Source organism: Passer domesticus, chromosome 4 (genome assembly GCF_036417665.1).
Source record: "Passer domesticus isolate bPasDom1 chromosome 4, bPasDom1.hap1, whole genome shotgun sequence".
In the NCBI taxonomy this organism is placed as follows: Eukaryota; Metazoa; Chordata; class Aves; order Passeriformes; family Passeridae; genus Passer; species Passer domesticus.
In genome coordinates this window covers 61,301,140-61,326,773 of record NC_087477.1, presented here as the reverse complement: position 1 = coordinate 61,326,773, position 25,634 = coordinate 61,301,140, and the positions used below count along the sequence as shown (strand labels likewise).

Below are 25,634 nucleotides of genomic sequence, written 5' to 3'. Positions count from 1 at the left end.
GGGAAGCCTTCAAGGGACACAAACTGCTGCTGTACAGGACTTTGCTGTCCCTGCTTTTGAACACCTTGCTGCTCCCTGTGCAAATCTGTTCCTGCAGCCAGATACAGTGCCCTGGGCTGAGACCAGCCACGCTGTGACTAATGCCTGGTTATCAGCTCAGTGCACCTGCAGCCAGGCTGGCAAGCAGACTTCATAGCCCAGCTTCTTTAGCTTGGGCTATTTCCCTGAGCACCAATTTGAGATTTGATTTTAAGGCACAAACAGAACTATTACTGCTGATAAAGACAATAATGAAACACACAGGCAAGAGAACTAGGATCCACATGGATGATTTCTTTAAGAAGCAAGGTTCCTGTGTATTGCAAATGTTTGGGGATCCCAAATTTTTCTTGATCTTTAGAGGAAACAGTTCAGCTGTTACAGCCCCCAAGAGCCAGTCTGATGCTGAACTTGGTCCAACAATGTGAGCTAAGTATCTACCAGCTGGAAGCACATTTTAGATAACATTTTGTTATTTATCAGTTCTAAAACTTGCAGAGCTCATGTGCAGAAAAGGTTTGTAGTGCATGCTGTTTTCCCTGTGTAAGACTGCTCTAGACAACATTATTTTTTTATCCCAAACAACTACTCAGATTTAGTTTTGTTGAGTGGTAGATGTTTAATTTAGTACATTACAAAGCATGTTCTCAGAACAGCTTTCCTGTCTTACTGTGACAAAAGCTGTGCAGTCCAGGCATCAGAAGACAGAAAAAAACAGAAATAAATGTATATCTGCTAAGAGACACACCAGACTTTTATGAAGATAGGAACTTAAAAGATGACAAGAACTTGGCTCTAACTATGTAACTGAAACTTCAACACCTTTAAATCCTGCACTGGTAAAAAGCCATAAAGACTGGGTTTTATCAGGTTTCCTATTAATTGCACATTAACAAGTGAAGAACTCTGAGCATCAGCTTCCTTATTATAAAGGGAGAATCCCCACTCTTATGTACAATATTTGAAAACTGATAGATGGCCAAGTACACATACACACACCCCATCCCACACCCCTTTTCTTTGAAATGTGTTGCCTTCAATTCCAGACTTTCATACTCATTACTCTTTAACAGATCCTGCTTTTGTAAGCTGCATTCTGGCTCAGCCTATTTTGCCCAGCATAATTTGCTACATGAATGTACCAACTGACCTACTGATAATCAGCATAAGAAAACAACTCAAATGTCCACATTAAAAAAAAAACCCAAAACACAAACCCCCCAAAAAATCCCAAAAACCACAAAAACCACCCCCAAACCAAAACACAAAAACCAACAGAGAAAAAAACTCAACATAATTCCATCTACAGAAAGACAACTGAAAACCATGCTCTGAACATGGAGTGAACGTCCAGAAATTTTTTCTAACCTATATCATTCTATTGTGATTCATTGAGTAATGTGACATTGTGACTAATTAAAAACTGACTAAAGAAGATAAAAAGGAAAAAAATCCAATAATTATAGACCCTGAGCCTGCTACAATTATCCACTTCAGAAAAAACAATGCTTTTGGAAATAAATCTGAACTATTTGCAAGATTTGTCAAGTCCGGATTTTAGATTGCTAAGAACTCATTTATAAGAAAAAGCAATTTTTTTTTTTCAGGTAGCACCAGAAAACTTTGAACTAAAGCATTTTAAAATTAGTTTAAACCAAAACACTCTAACTTTTGTGAGAGGGAAGTATTTGACCAGAGCCATAAAAAGAAACTTCATTACAATCAGTAAATCCACCTTGTGAAATTATTTCAGTTTTAGAAATCAAACCCCTGATAGATGTGTAATTAAATGATTTTAAAATCTCCTCTATGTCAAAAGCATTTCACATCCTTCTGGCCAAAGCACTGCAGGTTGTTTTAGAAGGGGAGCTCACACACTGCTTTGTGCACAAAGCCTGATTTCTTGTTATAGAAGAAAAGCAATACCAGCTGTACACACTTGGTAAGAGAGACTTAAGTCATGTTGAAGAGCACACAACTGCAGCCTACCCACTCCAGAGCACAAGCAATCCCTAACTAATGCCACCAGTATCCAGCCCTTCTGTATGAATCAAGAGATTTCAAAACAATTTGCAGAAGAGAAATGGGGAACTGAGGCAGTGGGAAGCAAAGCAAACTCCTCACTGTCACTCTGCCCACCAACCCAACTCCCTTCACAAGACAAAGCTCCGTAACTTCACCTCAAAAATGTCACTTTTTAACTACACCACTGTCTGCATTACAGCTCCTTTGCTCTGTACTTCTGTGAATGTCCAAGCCCATGTACAGCAATTAAGTTTTCTGTGAAAGAAAAAAAAAAATTAGAAAAAGACTGCCATGTGACACCTAGAAGCGTTTATTTTATGCAACAAACTTAAATATGATCATGTGTACATAAAAGTGTACACTGTATCTATGCTGAACAATGCCAGGAAACATAATATTGATGCAACAATCTTCTAAAATAAACATTAAAAAATGAGCCTGGACAGGAAGACAAAATGCAAAACAGACTTACTTCCAATCAGCACAATGCTTAAAATTGAGAGCAATCCTAAACATTTCCAACTTTCCTTACAAAGCTGCCAAAGTCCAACTATTTTTAAAAACTGATTTTTTTTTCTTTACATCAATAATAAAAATCTGGTGACAAACATTATAAAATCAAATGCTGGACTGTCTTTACTCCTTTAAAATTTAGAATATTCCAACAGAACCGCAGGAGTAAAAACACTTAAAAGTGATATATGTTTTTATAAAACAAACATCAATATGTACATTTATTGCAAATTATATTAAACTAAAATGGAGGGAAAATTAAAAAATGAAATGTCTACTTGCGAATTAATAACAATTTTAAGTGATTACTTTCCCACTCTGATAAAAATCAGAAAGCAACATTTATAAAATTGCCACCACATGACTTTTCATAGCAGGGAACTGAAATCTGTACATCTTATTTTTGCAGAAAAGTAGGCAGGCAGAAAGAATTATACATAAAACAGTCTCCAAAAGTAAAGCAAAAAAAAAAAAAATTGTGATTTTTTTTTCCTCTAGTCTTGTTTAAAATCCATTCAGTAGACTTCTACCTTTTCTGTGAAACATGGGAATACCTGGCTCTAGGATCATGAATTTTCAATGTCAGTGTAAGGACCTTCTCTGACTTCCTTTAAAAAAAAATGCAGCATGAAAGTTAATGGTGTAAATACACTTTTAAACTCCAGAATGCAGGAACTGGAACCAAGTGTTAAGCAATTTGCTTAATTATTGACTTTTCATAAAAAAAGTCTCTGGGGAAATAAGTACAGATGCTTTTAGCCTCTTTCTCAAGAGTTTCTGCTTTACATTTCCATTGAGAAGGATTAATTTCATGTGAAAGGGAAGCATAGTTTTCCTTCTGGTTTCAGAGCTGAAAGCTGTGTGTTTTGAAGTAATTTAAGTTCCTGTACAGGAAATTTCTGAATCCTAGTTTTTGCAGAAGCTTGGAGCATGCCTTTATTTGGCCTTCATTTCCTCCCTTTTCGAGCAAGTTTTCTTTTTACCTTTATGAGGGGAGAAAAGGAAATGACAGTTAATTTTAAGGACATGGAAATTACAAGTGATTCTGAATCAAAATCCTACCAAATATTGTTTAGATTTTAGCTTTCACACTCTTCCTACTGTGTTTCTTCCAACTCCCTCTCGTATCTTCTTAACAATTACATAATTAATTGAACACAACTGAACTGCCTCATTGTACAGCACAACTGCCTGATAAACTTGAAACTACACAACTTGCATTGTGCATTTTATAATTCCATAACCAAGTAATGTTTTTTCATCATAAATATAAACAGTTATCCACTGCTTAATTGGAGATTAAGAACAGTAACTTGATCTAATTAACTGTAATTACCAAGGTTTATAAAAATAGCTTATTTTACTTCAGAATAGGCACTACTTCTAATGTTTTCCAAGTATTTACAGTAACTTGTACATGTCTACTTAAAAGCAAAAAACCTATTAGACAGAGATTTTTTACACACACATTTCTTTGATTTCTTACTGTACAAACTACAATAAAGAAGTAAAAACAGAGAATTGTCCTATATAAGATGCCTGCTACACCTTAAGGAAGCCTCCCTCTGCTATCTCTGTATCCTCAGTATCTTCCTGGCTGCTCCCACAGGCCTTAAAAAGATCCATTGCATTTTGAGAGTATTCTGAACTTGAGTCTATCTCCAACAGTGAATCTCCATCACTTCCAAGCACCTGGCTTCTGAAAAACGTTAACAATGTTTTGGTATTTTGTCCAGAAAACACTGAGACATTACACATTTTAAAGATGTTATTTGATACAGTAGCTTATTAAAGGCTATGGATAGTGCAATTTGTTTTGAAGACTTGAAGAAATTTAACACATTAAACAAGCATTGCAAGGCAGTACACAAATATTATACTCTTGACAGACAGACCATTTTACTGGTGTTTAAAGCTTACTCTAAGAAGAAAAGGTAAAACTATTTTTGTTCAAGGTTCTCTGCAAGATCTTCAACTTACAAATCTCTAGAAAAACTATTTCAATGATTCTTTCTTCAGTTAATTTGTGATTTCTTAAGAGCACAAGGTTTGCAGACCTTATTGCTCTCCCACTTTGGACACTTTTGCATTAATTATGTACCAGGTCCAGCAAAACAAACCTCTTGTGTTAATGCACATTATGAATTGCTTGTATTGCAAACCAAGTCAACATGTTTAAACACTAAAGTAGCCAGATTATCATGCAAAAGCTGTTTTGTAATTTACAAAGTTCCAAATGTTAATTTTCAGTTACTTAAAATAGGCATTACAGTACTGCTAACACTAAAAACAAGCACAGACCCAAAATACCAGAAAATAGTTACAGCTGGAATTACAAATTTCCCTGTGCATTAAAGACAGTCAGTTTCCAAGCCTTTGCTATCACTGAAGGGAGGCACAGCAGAGTAGCCAAACACCAGTGTGCCTGGCATTAATGAATGCACTGAAACACCATCAACTCTTAGTTCCTTTAGACAGCAATTCCAGGAAGGGGAACTAGGATGCATAAAAATAACATTTGGTGAAAACGGGTTAAGTTTATCCTGTTCTGACCAAACAAATTAATTTCTCCAATTCCAGCTGCCCAGGTACTTTTAAAAAATAGGACTCAATGCAACATATGGTTGCAACATCTGCTGTGGTTTAGTTGTGCCCTTAACTATGCTAGGTCTGCTGTAATGGTAAACTCAGGGTCTGACTTGAGACAGGAAAGGACCAACCCCCCATGTATTTAATGATTGATTTTTACCTCTGTAGATCAATTTGTCTCTGTGCTGCTGCTGGCTTTTTTGCTGTGTCCTGCTGTTTTGGTGCTTTGGCATTACCTGCCTCTAAACTCCCTGGACCTTCCTGGTTGGCTGCTGCCCTCTTCCTTCCCCTGACGGGTGGTTTGTTTGTCTCCTCGTTTTTTGCAGTGGTACCCTGAGGCTCTGGTTTGGTTGGTCGCCCTCTTCTGGTTTTCGCTGCAAGCGATGGGCCTGTTTCTTCTACACTTTTTTCTTCTGTTTTTTGATGAATATTCTCAGTTCCAGATGCTGTTGCTGTTCTTTTTTTCCCACGTTCAGTGCTATTTCCTTGTGTTGTCTGATCAGAATTAATCTCCTAGAAAATAAAAATCATGAATGTGAAGAAAAAACGATTCCCAAAGGCAAACCCAAACTGTTACCTCCTTCCATCAGAAACATGAGCTTTTAAAACTGTAAGTATTGTTATGAAAACACATCACATGGCCTTAGACCTAGCAGTAAGTTTTACTAAATGGGATTTTGGACCTCATCCTTGCAAAAACATTTTCTACATTGTGTGCAATGTTAGTAACTGGAGCTGATCTATCTTTTAGTTCTGTGAGAGAGACTACACTAAGAATAATTATCTTTATGAGCTCCTCCCATCATCATTTTTCTGGACAAGTTCCTTTTACTGTCTCTTTGTCAAATGACAAGAGAAAACTGAGGAGCAAAAGAATTATTTCTATACAGCAGTATTTACTGTTTACTTCCATACATGCACATTTTGAGACCAACATTCAGTAAAGGTGCAGTTTACTGAAGACCCAGGTGCCAGTAAAGAAAAACCCAAGGAATAAAGAAGTAAGATCAACCAAGAATGCAACTTGATGTGTTTCTTAATTCTTTGTCATGTCTTGAAATAGGTATGGCCTACATGCACGCTCTTCTCAACACACTGAACAAGGTAATGAAGTGATTAAATTCCATGAAGAGGTGTCTGTGTATGTGGAACAGAAAGGGTTAGCAATGCATTTCTCTACAGAGAGCAGTATTTGTATGGAATCAAAGAGGAAGCAACTGGATGCTAAGCCTTCACTTGAACACTGACTTCCAAACCAGCTGGGAGAAGGGGTAGAGAAAAGGACACTGAAGAAGTATGGCTGGGATCACTTAGCAATTTCAAACAAACCAATGCCACTATTCTAAGTGCTGTATCTGAACCAAGGACTTCTTTTGTTAAATATTCTCCTATTATTTCTTATGTGTTCAAATGAGTCAGGCAATCTCTGTAACCTTCACTACTGTTCCAGCAGCTTCATAGTAGACACAGTTGCTATTCATAAGAACTTTACAGAGTCTCTGAAATTTCAACTTCAAAAACCCAGAAAGCATTTTTGAACATTTACTTTATATGTGCTTTGCCTAACTTTTCTATGCAATGATACAAATCCAAAACACCGGCTTATTACTCTAATTTCATCTAAAAGAAGAGATTAAGCAGATATAACTTCTTAAAAAGCCTAAATCTTCTATGTATCCCTACATTATTACAAAAATCTACTTTAAATCACAGAATCATCTAGGCTGGAAGTGCAAAAATCATCTTTTCAAACCTGTTGACAGTGGGGCCCCAGTGGTTATCCAGGGCCTTGACAAGTCAAGCCATGAACACTGATAATCCACCACTTTTCTGGACAGTCTGCTCCAGTGTTTAAATTTCTCCACAATGTTTTGGAGGTTTTTGTATTTTTTTTCCTGCTTGCATCCAGACAATTTCCCCTGAAGCAACTTCTTCCTTTTGTCCTTCCAGCAAGCAACCTTGAGAATACTTCCTTCCATCCATCTTTTCCATAAATACCTTTTAGACATTGAAAGACTGACTGATCCTCTCCAAGGCTTCTCTTCTCTAAGCTGAACAAACCCAACACTTCAAACCTTTCTTCACACAATACCTTTTCCATGCCTTAATCATCCTGGTGCCCCCTGCAAGGCTCCCTCCAGTTTTTCAGTATCTGCATCAAACGAGGTGGGGACTCAGTATTCCAGGTATGGCCTAATGAATGCCAAATGGGGTGGAATAACCACATCCCTCTGTCTGCTGACTACTCAGGACACAGCTTGCTGTCCTCACTGCAGCCAAGGCACCCAGCCAGCTCATGCTCTGTTGGTTATCCACTGGGGATGGTCCCCCAGGTCCTTCCCAGCCAACCTGCTCTCCAGCCAAGCAGATCCCAGCAGGCTGTACAGCTGCTTGAGTTTGATCTGTCCCAGGTGCAGGACTCAACTGTGTTAAAATTTATGCTATTGTATGTTTTATAAGTTAAAAAATCATTATGATTTACACATGGTGTTCTTGCTTTAATGAAAGGGGGGGTGAACCATACACCATATTTTTAATAGTTTAATTAAGATTTTAGTTGTGACAAAATTCCAAAGTTAGATGTTTATTTCATGCTGTAGGACCACTTGACATTTTCTTGGCAGTAGTTTCAGTTGAAGCTACTACAGGTCTAAACTTTCACTCTGAATCCCAGGCTCACTGTTACTTACACTGGAAAATGCAGAATAAATGTGGAAATACTTTGGAATTTCAGAAAAGAAGAATTAAGTCCATTCAAATGAGTGCTATAAATTACTCTGGATAAAATAAATGGCTGTTTTGAAGATACAGGGCCCTCTGTCAGGCTGGGAAACTGACACAACTACATGAAATGAAACTGGATGTTACCAGCTCCTCAGAGACCACCTGCAATGATGTATACTGAAAAAACCCAATGTCAAGCTTATTACAGACATCAGTCCATAAAATCCCTGGACATACCTTGTTTTTCACAGGTTCTGTCTTTGCTGGTGTGACTGAAATAATCCTCACAGGATTTTCATCATTTTCACTGACTCCGGTTTCCGATATATCTGAACTTTGTTCCCTGGGAACATCATGGAAGCCATAATAAACCAAAAATATACAGAAAAGAAGAAAAATGTTTGGAATTATCTGGGGTAAAGAAAAGGGGGTAGGGGGAAGGGGAATCAACGCAATAGGCTAAATTAGTTGAAGAACAATTGAATTTGCCAGAGTCCACACACATATTTTCTTTCCCAGAACTGGGAAAGGTCTGAAAGGAATTGGCTGGTCACTGAGCCAAATCCCTTACCACAGACACACCACTGTATAATGACTTTTGCAAACTTAAGACCAGAGCTCTAAAATAGGCTGTATTCTTTTTCCAGATAGAAAGAGCCAACACTGGAAAATGTAGTGAAGAATAATAAACACGAATAATGCTGCAACTTCATAGAAAACAAAAGAACAAAAAAGAAAGAAGTAAGATTATTACAACTTACATCATGCACGCTTTACAGAACGAATTCTGAACGCAGTTATACTTCCCTTTGGCCTTATGAAATGTAGCAACTAGACTTGCCTTTCTCTGCTTTCTTTAACCCTTTATTTTAGCCAGGTAATCAATTCCAAACCAAACTATACAGTATTAAAATCTGAAAGGGTAAACTGTTTCTCCAGATTTACAATAAATGTTAAAACTCTGCATACATATAAAAATAATACTTGCTAGAAGAAACACTGAGTATTACCATCATATGTTGCATCTTTCCACTGAGACCCTGGCCTGCTTCAACAAGGTCCTTTTATCATCCTTTATCTTACACAGATCAGAATATTCTATCTATATAAAAGAAGTTTCTTGTTTCCAATCAGGATTAATTGTAATTTATACATCAAAACACCAATGACACAAACTGAACCAAAAAGCAGGTATGGATATTTTACCTCTTGAGAACTACTACATTTTCTAAAACTGGACAAAGTAAGGACGCTCTTCCAACATGTAAACACACACACCAAATCATCTCCTGTCCTAAAACTTGCAAGCACAGTGGAGACCATTAAGTAAAGAGCTGATGAAAGAAATGTTAGACTCCCGTACCTTGATCTGTTTCCTGCAGAAGAGCTCAGCTCAGAGTTTACACTGCTTCCAGTCTCTGATCCTGTAGTCCTAATATATGGTCTCCTTCCAGTTGCAGATAATGGTTTGTTTACTGTGCCTAATACACCAGTTGGTTTTGGCTAGAAAAAAAATGTTTAAATCTTAAAAAATGCAAACTTCAGATACATATTTAATTTTACAAATATTTGCCTGAGTATTTAAAAATACTTTTCCTGGGATAAGAGTCTTGATCACAGTGCCATCAGTTTAGAGCTACTAACCTTATCTTTACTTTAAAAACATTGTTTAACCTTTTACTTCTTGTAATTTAAAAGCACTTCATCAACTGCTCTTCTCTCTCACATGCTTTGAAGACAGAGCAGCTGGAGAGGTCTCAACAAAAGCCAAAATGTTAGGCAATATCAGAGCTGAGAGCCTCTGGGTAAGGATGAATGGGAAAGCAAATAAAGCTGATACTGTTGTGGGAGTCTACTATTGCCCACCCAGCCAGGACACCACTAGCAATGCATCCTTCTACAAGGAATGACAGGATCATTCTGGATCAACTGCCCTTGGCCTCATGCACAGCCTTGGCCCTGTATATGGGGGAGAGCAGACTGAGTGCTCTAAGGCTTTTGGGTGCTCTGGGAATCTGCTTTTGAAGGTACTGCCATCTATGAACTCTGGTCACTTTTTAGGAACCATCTCTCAAAGCACAGGAGCAGGCAATTGCAAAGTGTAAGATGTCAAGCAAGTGAGGCAGAAATTTAGCCTGGCTGAGCAGGGATCTTCTTCTGGAACTTAGGCAGAAAATGAAAGTATACATTATTTGGAAGCAATGACAGACAACATGGCAGCATTACAGAAATGTTGTTCACCACTGTAGGGAGAAAATTCCTGTGGCCAAAGCTTGATTAGAGTTCAAGTTGGCCAGCACCATAAAGGTCACAAAAATGGCTTTTTAAGATATGTCAAAAGCAAAAGGAGGATCAGAGATAACACTGGGCCATTACTTGATGAGGTTGGTCACCTCACACACAGGAGGTGACAAAGCAGATTTAACACCATCTTTGCCTCTATCTTCAACACCAGTGATGGGCCCTGGGACCCCCAGAGTCCTGTGTTACAACACTCTGTCTGGCAGGAATGATAATCAACCCCAGTTCCCTCAGCTCCTCCTCATAAGACTTGTGCTCCAGACACTTCACTCATTTTGTTTCCCTTCTTTGTACATGCAGTAAACTCAGTTACTCAGCAAATGGAGCAAATAAATGATTATATTAAAAGAATAATGCATTTAAATAAATACTGTGCAGAATTAGAACTAGGATGATGCAGCCACTGAACATGTGCCCAGTAACAAGCCTTTTCTACAAAGAGTGTTGCTTTTTTTGCTAGCTAATGTTTTCCAGCATCTATAGTATCTTTCTCCCGCCTGCTCCATCACAACTTCCACCCATGGGAAATATATTTTCTTCTCGGGAATACCTTAATTTATTAACTTGGCCTCTAAGGAAATTTAAAATTACATGAAGAATGTGACATGTCAGTTACGAAAACGTTCTTGACTGCTCTCCAGGGACAAAATATGAAACTTCCTGTTGCCTACTCAGCCTGAGCACATGGGTCAAGTCATCAGCCACAGCAAGATCTAAAACGTTGTAATTGTATCACAGAACCCCAAAGAGATGGTGATTACTTCTAAATCATATTTATATCATTATATGCAGAAAAGTAATATAAAAATATAACACAAATATATAAATATAATAGTTCAGTTAAAACTCAAGGTGGCTACTGCAATGGAAGATAGTAACAAATTTTACAAATACATTAACAAAAGGAGGGCCAAGGAAAACCTCAATGTTTTACTGGACATGGAGGGAAACATTGTAACCAAGGATAAGGAAAAAGGTGAGGGATTTAATGCCTTCTTTGTCTCTAACAGAAAGGTCAGTTACACTCAGCCTACCCAGCCCCTGAACTGCTAGACAGGGACAGGGAGCAGAATAAATCCCCTGCAATCCAGAAGGAAGTGGTGGCTTGGTGAGCCATTCTGACAGTCACAAGTCTATGAGGCTGGATGGGATCCCCCTGAGGGCACTGAGGGAGCTGATGGAAGAGTTCACCAAGCCACTCCATCATTTTTCATCAGTCCTGGTTAACTGGAGAGGTCCCAGATGACAGGAGGTTGGCCACTGTGATGTCAATCTACAAGAAGGCCAGAAGGAGGATGTGGGAGATCCACAGGGCTGTCAGCCTGATCTTGGTGGCCAGTGAAGTTATGGATGATCTGTTTGTTATCTGGAGTGCGATCACACGGTGTGTACGGGGGATCAGGCCTAGCCAGCACGGATTTAGGAAAGATGGGTCCAGCTTCAGCAACGTGATCTCCTTTTATGATCAGATGACCTACCTAGTGGATGAGGAAAGGCTCTGGACGTAGTCTACCTGGACTTCACTACAGCCTTTAATGTTGTCTCCCACAGCACACTCCTGGAGAAGCTGGCAGCGCATGGTTTGGACACTTGCACTCCTCATGGGTTAAGAACTGGCTGGGTGGTCAGGCCCAGAGAGGAGCTGAAGGTGCTACATGCAGCAGTGGCTGGTCACTACTGGTGCTCCCAAGGGAGCAGTGCTAGGGCCAGTCCTGTTAGTACCTCTGCTGATGATCTGGACTAAGGGATTGAGTGTCCCCTCAGTCACTTCACAGATGACACCAAGTCAGTGGCAGTACTGTCTGCTGGAGGGCCAAAGGCTCTGCAGAAGGGCCTGGACAGGCTGGATCAATGGGCCAAGGCCAACGCTGTGGGGTTCAACAACGCCAAGTGCCAGGTCCTGTGACTTGGGTCACAACAAGCCCAGGCAGTGCCACAGGCTGGGGCAGAGTGGCTGGAATGTGGCCCAGTCTAAAAGGACCTGGGAGTGCTGACTTGACAGCTGCTGAACATGAGCCAGTGTGTGCCCAGGTGGCCAAGGAGGCCAGTGGCATCCTGGCCTGTGCCAGCAACAGCAGGACCAGGACAGTGACTGTCCTCTCTACTCAGCACTGCTACGGCCACACCTTGAATCCTCTTCCTGATTCAAGATCCCTCACTGCAAGGACACCGAGGTGCTGGAGGGAGTCCAGAGAAGTGCCATGCAGCTGGTGAAGGGTCTGGAACACAAGTCTTATGAAGAGCAGCTGAGGGAGCTGGGGGTGTTTAAAACTTTTCACAACCAGCTGAAAAGCAGCTGTAGCCAGGTGGGGAGTGGTCTCTTCTCCCAGGCAGCTAAACACAGGAAAGAGGCAATGGCTAAAAGCTGTGCCAGGGGGAGGTTGAACATCAGGAAAAATTTCTTCACTGGAAGGACCGTCAGGCATTGGAATAGACTGGCCAAGGATGTGGTGGAGTCACCATCACTGAAGTATTCAAGAAATACTCAATATGGCATTAGTGCTTTGGTTAGTTGATATAGTGGTGTTTGGTCAGTGGCTGGAATCAATGATTTTGGAGGTCTTTTCCAACCTTAATGATTCTGTAATATCTCCTACTATTGTACTGAACCTAACTCTGCATTATAGTTGGGAAAGCCTCTCCCAGAGGTGCTTTGCTTTGCAAATATGGAATGTTAGAATCACAGAGTATCTCCAGCTGGGACTCCCTGAAATAGATGTTCAAAAGTGCATAGACATTTGCACCTGAATTTAACAGCAATAAAAGCTATATTAAAAATATTACAACTGAAAATTTAAGATTGCCAATGTTAGTGGTATCACAATTCTCTATATGCAGCATAACTTTATGCCAAGCTTACTTCAGTAGTAGAAGAAACTGTAATCAAGAACCTGTACCCCAGTGCACAGATAACAACCTTGATGTTGTGTACTCATCAGGTAGCATGTTCAAGGAATTAATTATATGTCATCGAGTAAAAGAGTTACAAATTACTGTACATGAACTCTTAACATAACTTTTAACAGTAGTCCAGAACATTTTAAAAACCGCAAGTAATATTCAAAGGCTTGCAACTTGTCAAAACACAGTACCTTTCCTGTCAAAAGAAGAACCCTTGTCTCTTCTGAAATGTAATTCCTGTCATTGCAGAAATCCTGCATAAAAAATAAAAATTAGTTTGTATTTGATGTCTCAATCTCACCTCTTTTTTTACACTCAAAAACTTCTCAGATGCAATTATCCAGAGTTACACACACGTCACACCTCGCGACCTGCTGACTAATGAATCAATCTAATAAAGAGAGGTTGAGCTCGTATTTTGGTGGAGATTTACAGTGAGCATTACTGAATGACAGTATGCCATACCTAAAATAGGAATGAACATTTTTCCTTCTAAAGTGACATGAATTTTTTGAAATGATGCAAAACTGTTCTCCCTATTTGTTCACTTGCATGTTTTTAATGGGGAGTCCTAAGAGAGGAACAGAGGTGCCATTTTCTCTGACCAAGTTGAAAGTTGTTACCTTTGTCACACTGAGTATCAGAGTTTACACAGACCGAAATCCTGTAACTGAATAAAGGCACCAGCTCACTGTTACATGGCATCTGCCATTTCACAATTAAATAGGAAACAAATTTTGCTTAAACAGCCTCTGGAAAGGATGTTAATTCACAGCCTAGGGCACTAAAAAATGCCAGCCAGTACATTCTCCAGGACAACTAAAACATCAGGTCTGGTCCAGAGAATTACTTGTGCTCCCCTAACACTTTTCAGAAGTAAGGTCTCCTGGAGAGCAGTAGTGCCACTGCTGACAGCAGAGCTGTACTTGCCAAAGCCAGGAATAAGAGGACCAACTTGTACAGCAAGCAGAATAGCCCAACAACTACTGAGAGATGGTAACATATCATGGGTAATATAAAATAGTGTTCCCTTTTTTTTTCTGATTTGCATTCTAATTCAGATATACAGTCAGAAAATACATATATTCTCATATGTTCAGATGCACTTGTAAAACAGACCAATGAAATTATTCAGCAATATATGCCAACCTACCAGCATTAATTCCTGGTTACAAACATTTCTGTCACATGTTCATAATACAGACAGCACAGCAAAGAGCTGATATTAAAAAATTAACTGCTGATAATAAAATATGCATTTTCCCACTCATTACCTTACAGAGATAACCAGCTCTCACTCATAAAAAAACCCAAACTATTTCCCCTTATTACTTTGGAAATAAAATGAACAAATTTACCTTTTCAGGTTGTGTAAAAAATTTGGTTGGCAATACAGGGTCCTTCGGTGAATCTGCATTGCACAAAGCACTTTTGCTGTTGATTACACATAGTGCTACATCACATACTGTGTAAAGTTTCTGGAGAAAAAAAGAAGAAAAGCATGTTTTAGGAATTACTCACTGTTTTTACAGTGTAGAAAGAATGCGGTAGTTCAAAAAGTTTAAAATATGTGTTTAAATAACCACCACTAAGGACATTTAAAAAATTGTATCATTAACCATGCTGCTGGGTCTTAAAACACATGGAGAAATCCTAATTTTTCAGATGATACTATTTATAAAGCCTAGTAATACTTTACATGATGTACAATTGAAGATCTTGCTCAGCCAAATCACCTTAAATGGTTTCTCATCACTGCTAGAAACGAGTGGGTTTAACAATAACTGTATAATGCAATATTTCCTCCTCCAACAGCAGAAGATACTTATGTGAGGAAACTAGGCAGTTGTTCAAATAAGGCAGGCAGTAGCAGGAATACTTTCAAAAAATGCAGGTATTACTGGCTGAGGTCAGCAAGGTTTTGCAAGAATGAGATTGGAAACATACAGACAGTGCTTGCAATTAGCAGTGTCTTTAAAAAACCATAAAAATGTCAGGGTTAGTTCTTTCAAACTTCCTGCAAATCCTGCTTATGAAATCCTCAGCTCATCACCCAGCACTAAGCTCAACTGCATTTCTTACTTCATTGGCCTTTGGCTCATCAGGAGACTGAGCATCTCGAGTAAGCTTGATGTTTTCTGACATCTTTTTCATGAAGGCATGGCTATTGTTTTCATTCTTTGTCATTAAAACTTCAAGCATGAACCACAGGCACCTAAAAAGCCATAAAACCACAGCAGTTATACTCCAGCTTTTATATTACAGCTCCTACATACAGCAAAGCTTTACAAAATTTTGTTAGCTGTACCAGCTTTTTCTTAAGAAAACAAAATAAATTTGAAGACATAAACAGATAACTTCATATAATGGTGTAAGCAGAGTCTGGACCTTTACCACACACAGTCTTAATTGTACTCCTTTGAGTAAACCTGCCAAATTAGTGCGCTTATTATTACACTTGTAAATACTGCCCAGCCAATCAACTTTTTTCTCTTCCACATATGAACAGAAACAGGAATTCTGGTGCTATCATCACCCAAATGAAATTCTGTAATGACTACCTTGAGCACCATGTCCCTATCAACAGTGGGCCATGAGCACACTCAAGGCAGGCTTACACAAATCATGCTGCTACTAGACAGTTATCCACACGAGGTGGATTAATAGTGCAGTTCAGATAGGAGAGGGGATCCAAAAAGCAGCTCAGATTCTTCCTAGTGCTCCATATGGGAGGAAAATTCTCCCAGGTAAGACTCAATGGAATTAGCCTTCCTAGGTTTCTTTCTTTAAATCTAGCTTACTTATAGTGAGACTACATCAGATTTTGACTGAAAGTTTGTTTTAAAAATTTGTCAATTATTATATAAAGCCCAACAGGTCCATCCAAGCTATAACTTGCTATCAAGCTCCACCACTGCATGTGGTTAGATGTACAACAGTTGCTGTAAGGTAAAATAGTGCTTAGTTGGGAAAGACATACAATTCCCTGTTCACAAAAGCCCCCATCATCTTACTGATTCAAACTGTAATGAAAGAGATGAAGGAACATCCCTCTCAAAAGCTCAGAGGCTAATGCTTAATCAAAATACTTACAGAGCTATCTGATGTTCAAGAACCTAAGATGTCTCTAGTCTGACTTGCATCCAAGAGCTACAAAGGCTATAGTAAATCAATCTGTTAGAAAACTCTACATCCGTGTGTACACTGTTTTCAAGAACTGAACGAACACAGGACCAATAACATACCACCCTGACCCAGGTTCTGCAAAATCCAGTGTTACCCCAAGATTACTACAGAGAACACATTATACTCTGGAAATTCCAGTTAACTCATGTCAAATTCAATAGCTTGACTTTCCTACTAAGTCAGGAAATTGCATAAATAATTATCAACTTTGAACAAGACCTGTCCAAAACACCAGTGTGATTTAATGCAAAAAAATATGCACCTAGAGGAACACAAAGTCATTCTTTGTATCTCCGTCAGTAATTTCAGAATATGAATTAGGAAGAGAAAGATGATTGAGACAGTATGAAGATAAAAAACAACCAACCCCAAATAAACCCCAGCAGGATAAGCTTAAAAAACTTCATCAGTAAGAGTTAATTATCACAGATAATGGTTCAGGAACTGCTAAGCATGCATTTACTGTACATCACTGTATCTAGGCCATGTAAACCAAGATGAACTAGGGAGACACCTACAAAACACTGCAAAGCCTGTTTTTCCAACTTTGTAAGCATCTACGTTAACACTTTAAAGTGAACACTAAGACATTCAGAGCTGTTAAGAGAAACACTGTATCACATTGAATGGAAAACATTTTTTTCATATCTCAGGAGACTCTTCAGAGAAGTATTCCTGCCAAAATTCCCCTACAGAGTATTTCTTTGTTTGGAGCAGTCCCTTCTGGCTAGTTCAGCCAGTCTGCGACAAACATGAGGGAGGAAATTCAGCAACAAAGGAAAGCTATACAAGGACTGTCCAAAAAAGCTCTGCGCACTAGAAAGTACTTCTCAAAGAAAGTATTAACTCAGTGACTGCCAATCAGAACTTGTTCCCATGCATTCTGAATAAAGTACATGCTGAAGGATGCTTTCAGATGTTGCCAGGAACAGGGAGTGCTGGGACAAAATGCAGATTTGTTGGCAAGGTAAAAAAATCTTCATTAACTTCAGGTGTGCCCAGGTGTGAACTAACACATCAAGCTTTTCATTTAGAGAAAGAATCAGACTTGGACTGTGAGAAGTGAAGGTGCAAAAAACATTGAGATCTGAACTAGTCTATTGGTGCCAAAATAGAACTGCCTTCTGGATGATGTGTATTGTAGTATATGGTTATACCAAAACCAACAAAGCTCAGTTTCATCAAAAATTAATACAATAAAAAACTAAAACACTAAAACCAGCGCTGTGTGGTGAGAGAGACAACACGCTTAAACAATTTTTAAGTGTTAACTCTTTTCTAAAACTTTAAAATTCACTGCAAGGCATAAGGAGCAAAAGAAGTTATAATTAAGATATGAAATATTATTTGAGGCACACAAGAAGGTCTGAATGTGGAAAGAGTACAGAACAAGCTCCAGCCAAGTATGATGGTATTGCATACAGTAATCTGTGCTGAATACATTAAGAAGTACTAAGCCTGCACTGCTGATGTACAGTGCAAGTGGTAGGTCAGCAGCAATTACTTAGAATGAATTTTAGTAGGCTTGCATAGGAAGGGGAAAATAAGTTTCCAGTGAGGCAAGACCTACCCAGCCTCTTTTCAAGTCTTGGAGAAGCACCCTATTTTAAAAGTTCCAAAATATTTGAACTAACATTACTTGGTATCCTATAAACATTCCTAGGCCCAAAGACAAGACTATAAAATCATTACTTACTTTAAAAGAAACATACACAACTCACTAATTGGTATACTACAGTATAACCTACAGGTTACCATTTGGGCTTTCAGAATATACTGCTAAGCAGTTGCTGATGCCTTCTTCCCATGGTTAAAATGTTCCATATTTCCATTTTCCATTTACTGGTTTGGAAGATACTGCTGATAAAACAAATATTTCTTCTTCCGAATTAGTTTTTTTCTCTTTCTAATCAGTTCTTTCCAAGTGCAGAACAATTCTCAGCATAAGAATTCTAGAATCACTTGACACTTACTCTTTGACATCACGAAGCTGATCAACATCCTGAGGTTTTGTGAAATCTGGATCATGTGCCAGTAAGTGAATCATATACGGTACCACATATTCAGGCAGCAAGGACAGCAATTTTTCTACAGTAATAACAAAAAATTGCTTCTGTATTATACACATACATAATAAGAAAAACTTTTTCAAACACGAAATGTAAAATTTTGACTTGCATTTTCTTCTTACTGACTTTACTTTTAATGAATCATTAAAAAAAATGAACATGTTTTACTGCTAGAAAACTACTTGGGCCTTGCTTCAGGAAGAAGGTCATAAAGCCTAAAAATATCACGACAAAATTTTGTTTTTTGAGCAAAACAACTATAACCATAAGAGAACTAGATTTTACATCCATAATTCTCAGCACTGTACAGAGGAATATTTTATGGTTTATGCCAATACTGAACTAAGTAAATTTAGATTTGAATGTGTCTAATATAAAGATGAGGAAACAGATTAAACATATGTAGTGTTTCTTTAGAAAAGCCAATTGCTTACGGTTTAATAATTATTCCTTCCAGTTTAGTATTATTGTATTCTTAACAATTTCAGTGAAATACTAACCATTAGCCATAGGATTCTGCTTAATATATTCTCTTCGTATACTGATGTTTTTGAGCAAGCACTGTCTGGCATGTGCTCTTCTCTCCTTCACAGGGTCTTTGGCACACAAAGCAAAGATTGCCATATATTCCAACGGGAGCAGTAACTTCACAAGTGCCTTATGCAGCTTCTGGGCAAATATCTGCCTCACTTGGTAGCACTCATCCTACAGCAACACAAACCATAAAAGTGCAACCATCAAAATCCTGGTCTTAAAAAAAAAAGGCATTCAAGGTGGAATTATGAGGAGGCTTTTAAAAAATATGAACAGAAGCAGCACTATTAACATTTGAAATTGAAACTTCAATAACTTGTGAAAGCTGCAGTGAGGAACAGAATATACTCTGCAGCAGCAATAAAAGCTCAGACATAAGGACTCAGAACTCAATTAAGGGTCACTTCAATTCTAATGCAGTTACTTACATTAATGACGAGAGCACAGAGCTGGAACTGTTCTGGGGTAATTATTTCATGGTAACAGGGTTCCTGTGCAAGCTTCATTATTGCACTACCAGCAGCTAATCTCAGTCGAGACATATCTGATTTACTAAACATGGCAGAGAAAAACCCCAAATAATTAATCACAGCTCACCACAACTATCCTTAAATTACCTGCATGTCTCAATTGCTTCTTTTTACAAGATCAATGACGTCCCAGTAACATAGCTTCACATCAAGCTAAATTAACCCTACCAAATTTGTGAAAAATAAAGTGCTTTACTTTCCCCACAAAAATCCTCTACTTCGAGTAAAACAATGAAATTAGATGAGTCAAGTTGCTCGTTTTCCTATCCCTGTCTAAATTAAACCATTGGTTTTGACACAGTTTCTCTCTTTCCTTCCTTCACCCTCAAGATGAAGTTGACGTGCAGCTACATCACAGTTGGAATGAAGAAGCTCCACCCAAGACAAAATCTAACATGCTTGGGAGGTGGTTATCACTCAATTGTTTTCAAAGATACCTCTGCAGGTGTTCTACTCTCTACAATGTCTTTTATTAGGAAAATAATCTAATTTGGAACTCTAGGTATTAGCAAATTGCAAGAAAGGGAGTATCTAACATAATTTCATGCTGCCACTCCACTCCTAGTATTACTACTCTGATCAAATCTGCAGCCAACATGGTGCTGACCTTAACATTCCACAAGCACTCTAAAAGAACCAACATTCTTTGACATTCTAAAACAAGATTTATTTTTGCAAACAAAATCTGACCTGATTCGCTTCTGTTCTGTCAAGTCTCCTTCGCTGACGAGCATGGCTGACAACAACCGGAGTGTGGAATTTGCGGATTTTGACTGGTTGTTCTTCATACCCAGCAACCAGCGTACCAGAAGTTTAATTGCCTGCACCTATCGCACACAAACAAATCAACAATCAACGTACTTGCCAGAGCTGGTAAGTTACTAAAATCTACTGCTGTCAAATTGAAATTCCCATAGGTTTCTGTGTATTAGAGCTGGTACGTTTTTAAAGGAACAAACAGAATGAAGCAGTAAATATTTAAAGTGAAAAAGAAGCAGTATTTCTGACCTCAGGAGACTACAACTATGGTCCACCGTCTTTGCAGATTTGCATCTGCAAAGGATGCAAGATACTTGATATATGATTAAATGTAAAAGCAACTAGATAAAAACTCCTAGAAATGGCTATAATTATATTCCCTTCATTGGGGTTTCAATTTACTTCAAATCTGTTTACAAGTCAGTAAAGTCAAAGTCATCTTTCTTGTAAGGAAAACTACAACTTTTGAATTTCTTGATCTTCTCAATGCTCTGAATAATTAATACCAGGAAGTGAAGACAACAGAATGCACAGTTTCTATCAGTTTTGTGTATAATCCACAAAAACAATATGTTCTAATAGGACTAATACAAAAACGCTTGAAGGGATTTCTTCTGATATTCCCCACAGCTTGAAGAACAGTAAGTTTTTAATTGCAGATATACACGTTATTGCTGTCAGCAGATAACACACCTTTGCCAGTACTTCTGGAGAGACTTCTTCATCCGGAGACCACAATTTTCCATTTTTCTCACCTGTTGACTATAGAAATTCATGTAAGTATACAAAATGGCTCAATCCATAAAGAAAATAAAGTAAAAATAGAAGAAAGTAATGGATTAGGCTTTCTTTTACAAAAAGTATGTTTTATAATGCAATTATCACTGTACTAACCACTTACAGAGAACATTACTTTACAGACTCGTTTGACAAAAAAAGCTCTATTCCCCCCAGAGCTCATAAAAGGCTAACAGCATAATAAGAACTTAAAAAAAAAAAAAGATAATCTTACCCTGTCATTCATTAGGAGATCTTTCACAATGAAATTTGCAACAACAGATTTCATTGGAGAAGCAAACTGGTCTGGAGCCAACATAGAAATATGACCCAAAGAGACCAGGGGTGTTATAAGCTGCTCTGGTACATCAGCATTCAAACTTCTACTAAGAGGCTGGGGAAGGAAAAATTTAAAAAATTGAAAATTTGGCTTCAGTTAATAAATTAACATGTCTTAAAATAGTTTATTTTACTGCTGTATTGCTGATGCATTTCACTGTTTTTCCAAAAGAATTAATAAAATTAGCAATCAGAAGTATAAAGAATACAACTTCCTATTCAACAGAGTAAATAAAAAGCTCATATAAGGTAAGGGCAAAACAAATTCTATGTTCTCTTCTTATTTTAAAGTGAAACACATTCAAACCTGAGTGACATGGGAAAAAAACTTTGACTTAATTTTGTTCAGTAGTTGTGAAAACCTGAATCCCAACTGCCAATGGTAGAAAACAGCAGCCAAAACCTTGGAAACCACCAGGGACATTTCTACTAGCCATCAGTATTTACCTTCCAGGTAACAGTCACCACAACAATTCCTGTATCACCCCACACCACTGCATCAGATTCTGGTATCTTAGGGAGGGAACAAGCACTCTCACAGAAGTCTAAACAGAAATCAAACTTTGCAAGCTTAATTCAAAGCTTTTCACACTTAAAAATTATGCACAGGCTCAAAGAGAGCCAAGATTAAGAACCTAAAATATTTTACAAGTGCAGATTAATAATGTTATTATTTAAAAGACTACAGTGAGAAGTAATAAACTGCTCTGTATAGAATATTTTTTTGCTTAATAACTTGTCTAAGGGAGCAGTAAGTGAGCAGTAAGCTGATGTTTGAGCTTACAGCCAAGTTGTTCTGCACTAACTGCCTTAGTGAGGCAAGGCTGTATGTGTAAAGACCTTAAAGGTGGATAATTCAATACAGCTTGAAAGCAGGGAATGTTCTCTCATTTTGTATCTGCTAAATGTGTCCCCATGGAATTTGCTGTGGATCACGCCAGCATATTTAACTTACTTCTCCCCACAAACTTCTCCCATGCAGATAAAAAGAAAAACCTTCATCTATCAGACATATTAGTAAATTGTCACTTCAAGAAACAAATATTAATAACTTGCTATTGTAAAATTAATGACTTAACTACCATATATCTGTAGGCTTCCTGACCTTATAAACTGTTACCTATTAATAAACACTAGGAATTAATTTTAATTACTAGTATCAATTAATAACGGAAACAAATCTTAAAAACAAAAAGGCAACACATACCTCAAAGATCTGTGCAAGTTGTACTTCTTTATTTGAAAATATGGCATGTATACAGTGAACAGCTTGTTTTGCCTGATGAGGAGTGCCTCTTTTTGCTTTCTGATGCAAGATCGGAATTAGTGTTCTGTGTGAACATTAAATAGAATACTTCAAAATGCAATTTGCAATCAACAAAAAAATAAATATCTGCACACATAGAGATCTATCATCACTGTCTTATAAGTCAAGTACTCCTTTGAAGTCTATTCAGGAAAGATCACAAAGTAAAAAGCAGGATGGACCTGTATTTAGCAATACTTGAATATCTGATTGTACACATACAAGAAGGGAACAGCCCACAGGAAAAAAAATCAAACATGAAAGAAAATAATGATTAAAATAAAGCTATTTAGGAAGACAAATTTAAGGTAGGGGCAACATGACAGTTTCAGCTAGGGTGAATTCCTGGACTTACTATCCAAGCCTGGGAATGACAGGGCTGAAGAAAATCCGTGAAAGCTAAGAATAACCACTGAACATTAGTGTTTACAGGCTTTTATTACCAGAACTTTTAATCACAATGTATACCCAAGCAAACAACTGCTTTGCTGTGAGATTTTGAATCTCCTGCAATCTATCTGCTGATCAGAGGCACGGAAGGAAAGCGCAGGGCAGGAGCCACTCCTGATACCAGGTCCAGGCTGGTCAGACTGTTCAGTATCACTCCCCAGGCAGTGCTGGAAGGCAGGCCAGTCCCATCAGAGCCCAGCAGCTGAGACACTAACTCAGGAGGTTCACCCTGCAACTCACCCAGCAACTAACATGAGAAAACAAAACCACCTAGAAAGAGTCAGACACAGAAACATCCCCAGAAATCTCCCTGCCTCCTTGAAAAGCTCTTTTATAGTATGCAGTACATGGATTATTCAGCACCCTGCTGACACATTCTATAGAATCAAAATCAGCAACCGAGGCTAAAGAGCAACTAGCTGGGTTGAAAGAATCAAACCTCAGTTTCCTCAAAACCCCCACAAAATCCAAAACCAAACCAAAGACCCTGAGAAACATGTTAACAGTATCCTGAACTAGAAAATACCTTCTCAAACCTGCCAAGGTTGCACAAATTGGATTAAGAGCCAAAACAGGACAGAATTCAGGAAAACCTACAGTTAAAATAACCTTCAATGCCTAACCTCCAGTTTTCATGGTGTTACATACATGTACATTTGCAAGGCCTTGGTGCAGCAGTTACAAACCACACCTCAGCACACCCCAACTGACACAAATCTGCAAAAGGTGAAACCTGAAATATTGACATGCACCTTTACATGTTTACATCTATAAGTTTACACATGGTCCACAGGCTCTGTTTGAGCATGGCCAGTGCTCTCATGAGGGTCCTGAGTCATATGGTAGTCTTTGTCCATGAACTGGTACAAAACCCCTTATTCATTTCCTATACAAGGAAGAAGAACTTGAGCTGTTGCTTGTGAACACTGCTTCAAAGGACAGCAAGTAGCCTGCTCACAGAAGCATTTAAAAAAACCCAAAAATACAAATAGGTCCCTTGAAACAAACTATCTTGTTGATTGTATCAGACAGTTTATTTATGATAAAGATTTCTGAATACATGAAGTCTGGAACATCTGCTTGTCCTCAGACATCTTTTTCTTTGTGTTAAGTGTAAACACTGACATGGTTTTTCAGAATGCCAACCTGACTTTCCTGGAAACCATGCCAAGGATGCTACCTCCACTTTGACAGTCATGTTTTTAAGTTAAGACCTCCCAGACTAAACTTCACCAATACCTGGCTAAGGCACGAAGTCAAAGAAATGTCAGCAATACCAGATCCTTTGAGAGAACATGATATAGCCCAGCAACAGAGTATTGATTAAATTCTGGTAGGGAACCAAAGACACTTGGGACTATACTGGGAACTGTATGCACAATGGGGACAGCTGGGCTTTTCTTTCTTTTTACCCTACAAATGCATCTCATATCTGTATTTGTAATATTTTTCTTTTGTACAAAATCTGATCCCTTCAGAAGAATCATTGAGGTTACAGCTTTAATTTACAGCAAACTTAAAAGTGTACACTGATATGCATTTTAGAATGGTAATATCCAAAATGATATTTCAATATATGAGAACTTGAAACCTGTGATTTATTATTTGGACAAGTTAGTTACTGACAGGCTGACTTTAAGGTTTCAGATGTTACTCACAAGGTATTTAATAATCAGTGAATACCTAGTAGATTATGCAGCTTTAATCAGAAGGACAACATGAATTGAATGACAACTTACAGACAATTATTCTTTGCTAGAAATTCATACTTCCTTTTAGATTTTGCTTTCCATTTTGTTTAACAACAAACAGAGCTGTTAACTATATCAGAGACTGTATCTGCATTGCTTACAAAGATAGAAAAAAATGTGTGAAGGACATAAATTAGTAGAAATTATGCCAAGTAATCATATCTTTGCTGTATTTTTGCTGTTGCTTATTTTGTTACCTAAAAGATTTACTATGCACTGGTTTTAATGTCTCTATTATAAGAAGATTTTGAAGAAGTAACTAACACATTCAATAAACACATAAAAAGTATGAGAGCACAGAATTAAAAAATGAAGGGATAGGTATTGAAGGAAATCAAAATCATGGAAGAGAAGCTGTTCAAATTAAAAAGACTAGATAGGGACAACACATTGAATAAACTATCAAGAGGCAGAATTCCAGATATGAAAAGCAGAATGTTAACAATACTCACGATCTTATCTGTGGCAAGTCTGTTTCTATTTTGTGACCCGTGTTTCTGAAAATCTGTATGGCTGCCTCAGCTACCTTATCATCTTCCATCCTGAGGCACTGCAGTAGAGACTCATAGGTCTCTGCAGAGTGGAACGAGGTAGGATGTGTAAAGGACAGAACCTGCAGACACATATTAAAACAAAAGTATATTTATTCATAGTAAATGAACAATCAGAAAAACAAAATTATGGCTGTTTATGGGCATTACCATCACCATAAATAGCTATTTACTACTACATTAAATAACTGCACTGTGGAGAAGATTACATATAAATTTTCAAATAAATTCATCTAAGTTTTGCTTTTCAGATCCTCCTGTCCTCCAAATATTTTGTAAGATACTACATT

General features: G+C 38.0%; 1 protein-coding gene across 4 annotated transcripts in view; it reads right to left on the bottom strand.

Moving 5' to 3' along the window:
* Positions 1–2,358: 2,358 nt before the first annotated feature.
* PDS5A (PDS5 cohesin associated factor A) overlaps positions 2,359–25,634 on the bottom strand; it is a 77,100-nt gene continuing 53,824 nt past the window's right edge. For 2 of the 4 annotated variants that reach the window (XM_064418339.1, XM_064418342.1), the window contains 16 exons: positions 25,246–25,406; positions 22,494–22,617; positions 21,183–21,341; positions 20,864–20,932; positions 20,102–20,238; positions 19,310–19,433; positions 18,848–19,052; positions 18,252–18,366; positions 15,175–15,307; positions 14,451–14,570; positions 13,284–13,346; positions 9,254–9,393; positions 8,128–8,233; positions 5,327–5,679; positions 4,126–4,276; positions 2,359–3,560 (listed from right to left, as the gene is read on the bottom strand). In XM_064418339.1, the coding sequence (XP_064274409.1) occupies positions 3,525–3,560; positions 4,126–4,276; positions 5,327–5,679; positions 8,128–8,233; positions 9,254–9,393; positions 13,284–13,346; positions 14,451–14,570; positions 15,175–15,307; positions 18,252–18,366; positions 18,848–19,052; positions 19,310–19,433; positions 20,102–20,238; positions 20,864–20,932; positions 21,183–21,341; positions 22,494–22,617; positions 25,246–25,406 (2,196 nt within the window). In that variant the 3' untranslated portion in view covers positions 2,359–3,524. The remainder of the gene's footprint in view (positions 3,561–4,125; positions 4,277–5,326; positions 5,680–8,127; positions 8,234–9,253; positions 9,394–13,283; positions 13,347–14,450; positions 14,571–15,174; positions 15,308–18,251; positions 18,367–18,847; positions 19,053–19,309; positions 19,434–20,101; positions 20,239–20,863; positions 20,933–21,182; positions 21,342–22,493; positions 22,618–25,245; positions 25,407–25,634) is intronic. The other 2 variants (XM_064418340.1, XM_064418341.1) reach the window with 2 other exon arrangements.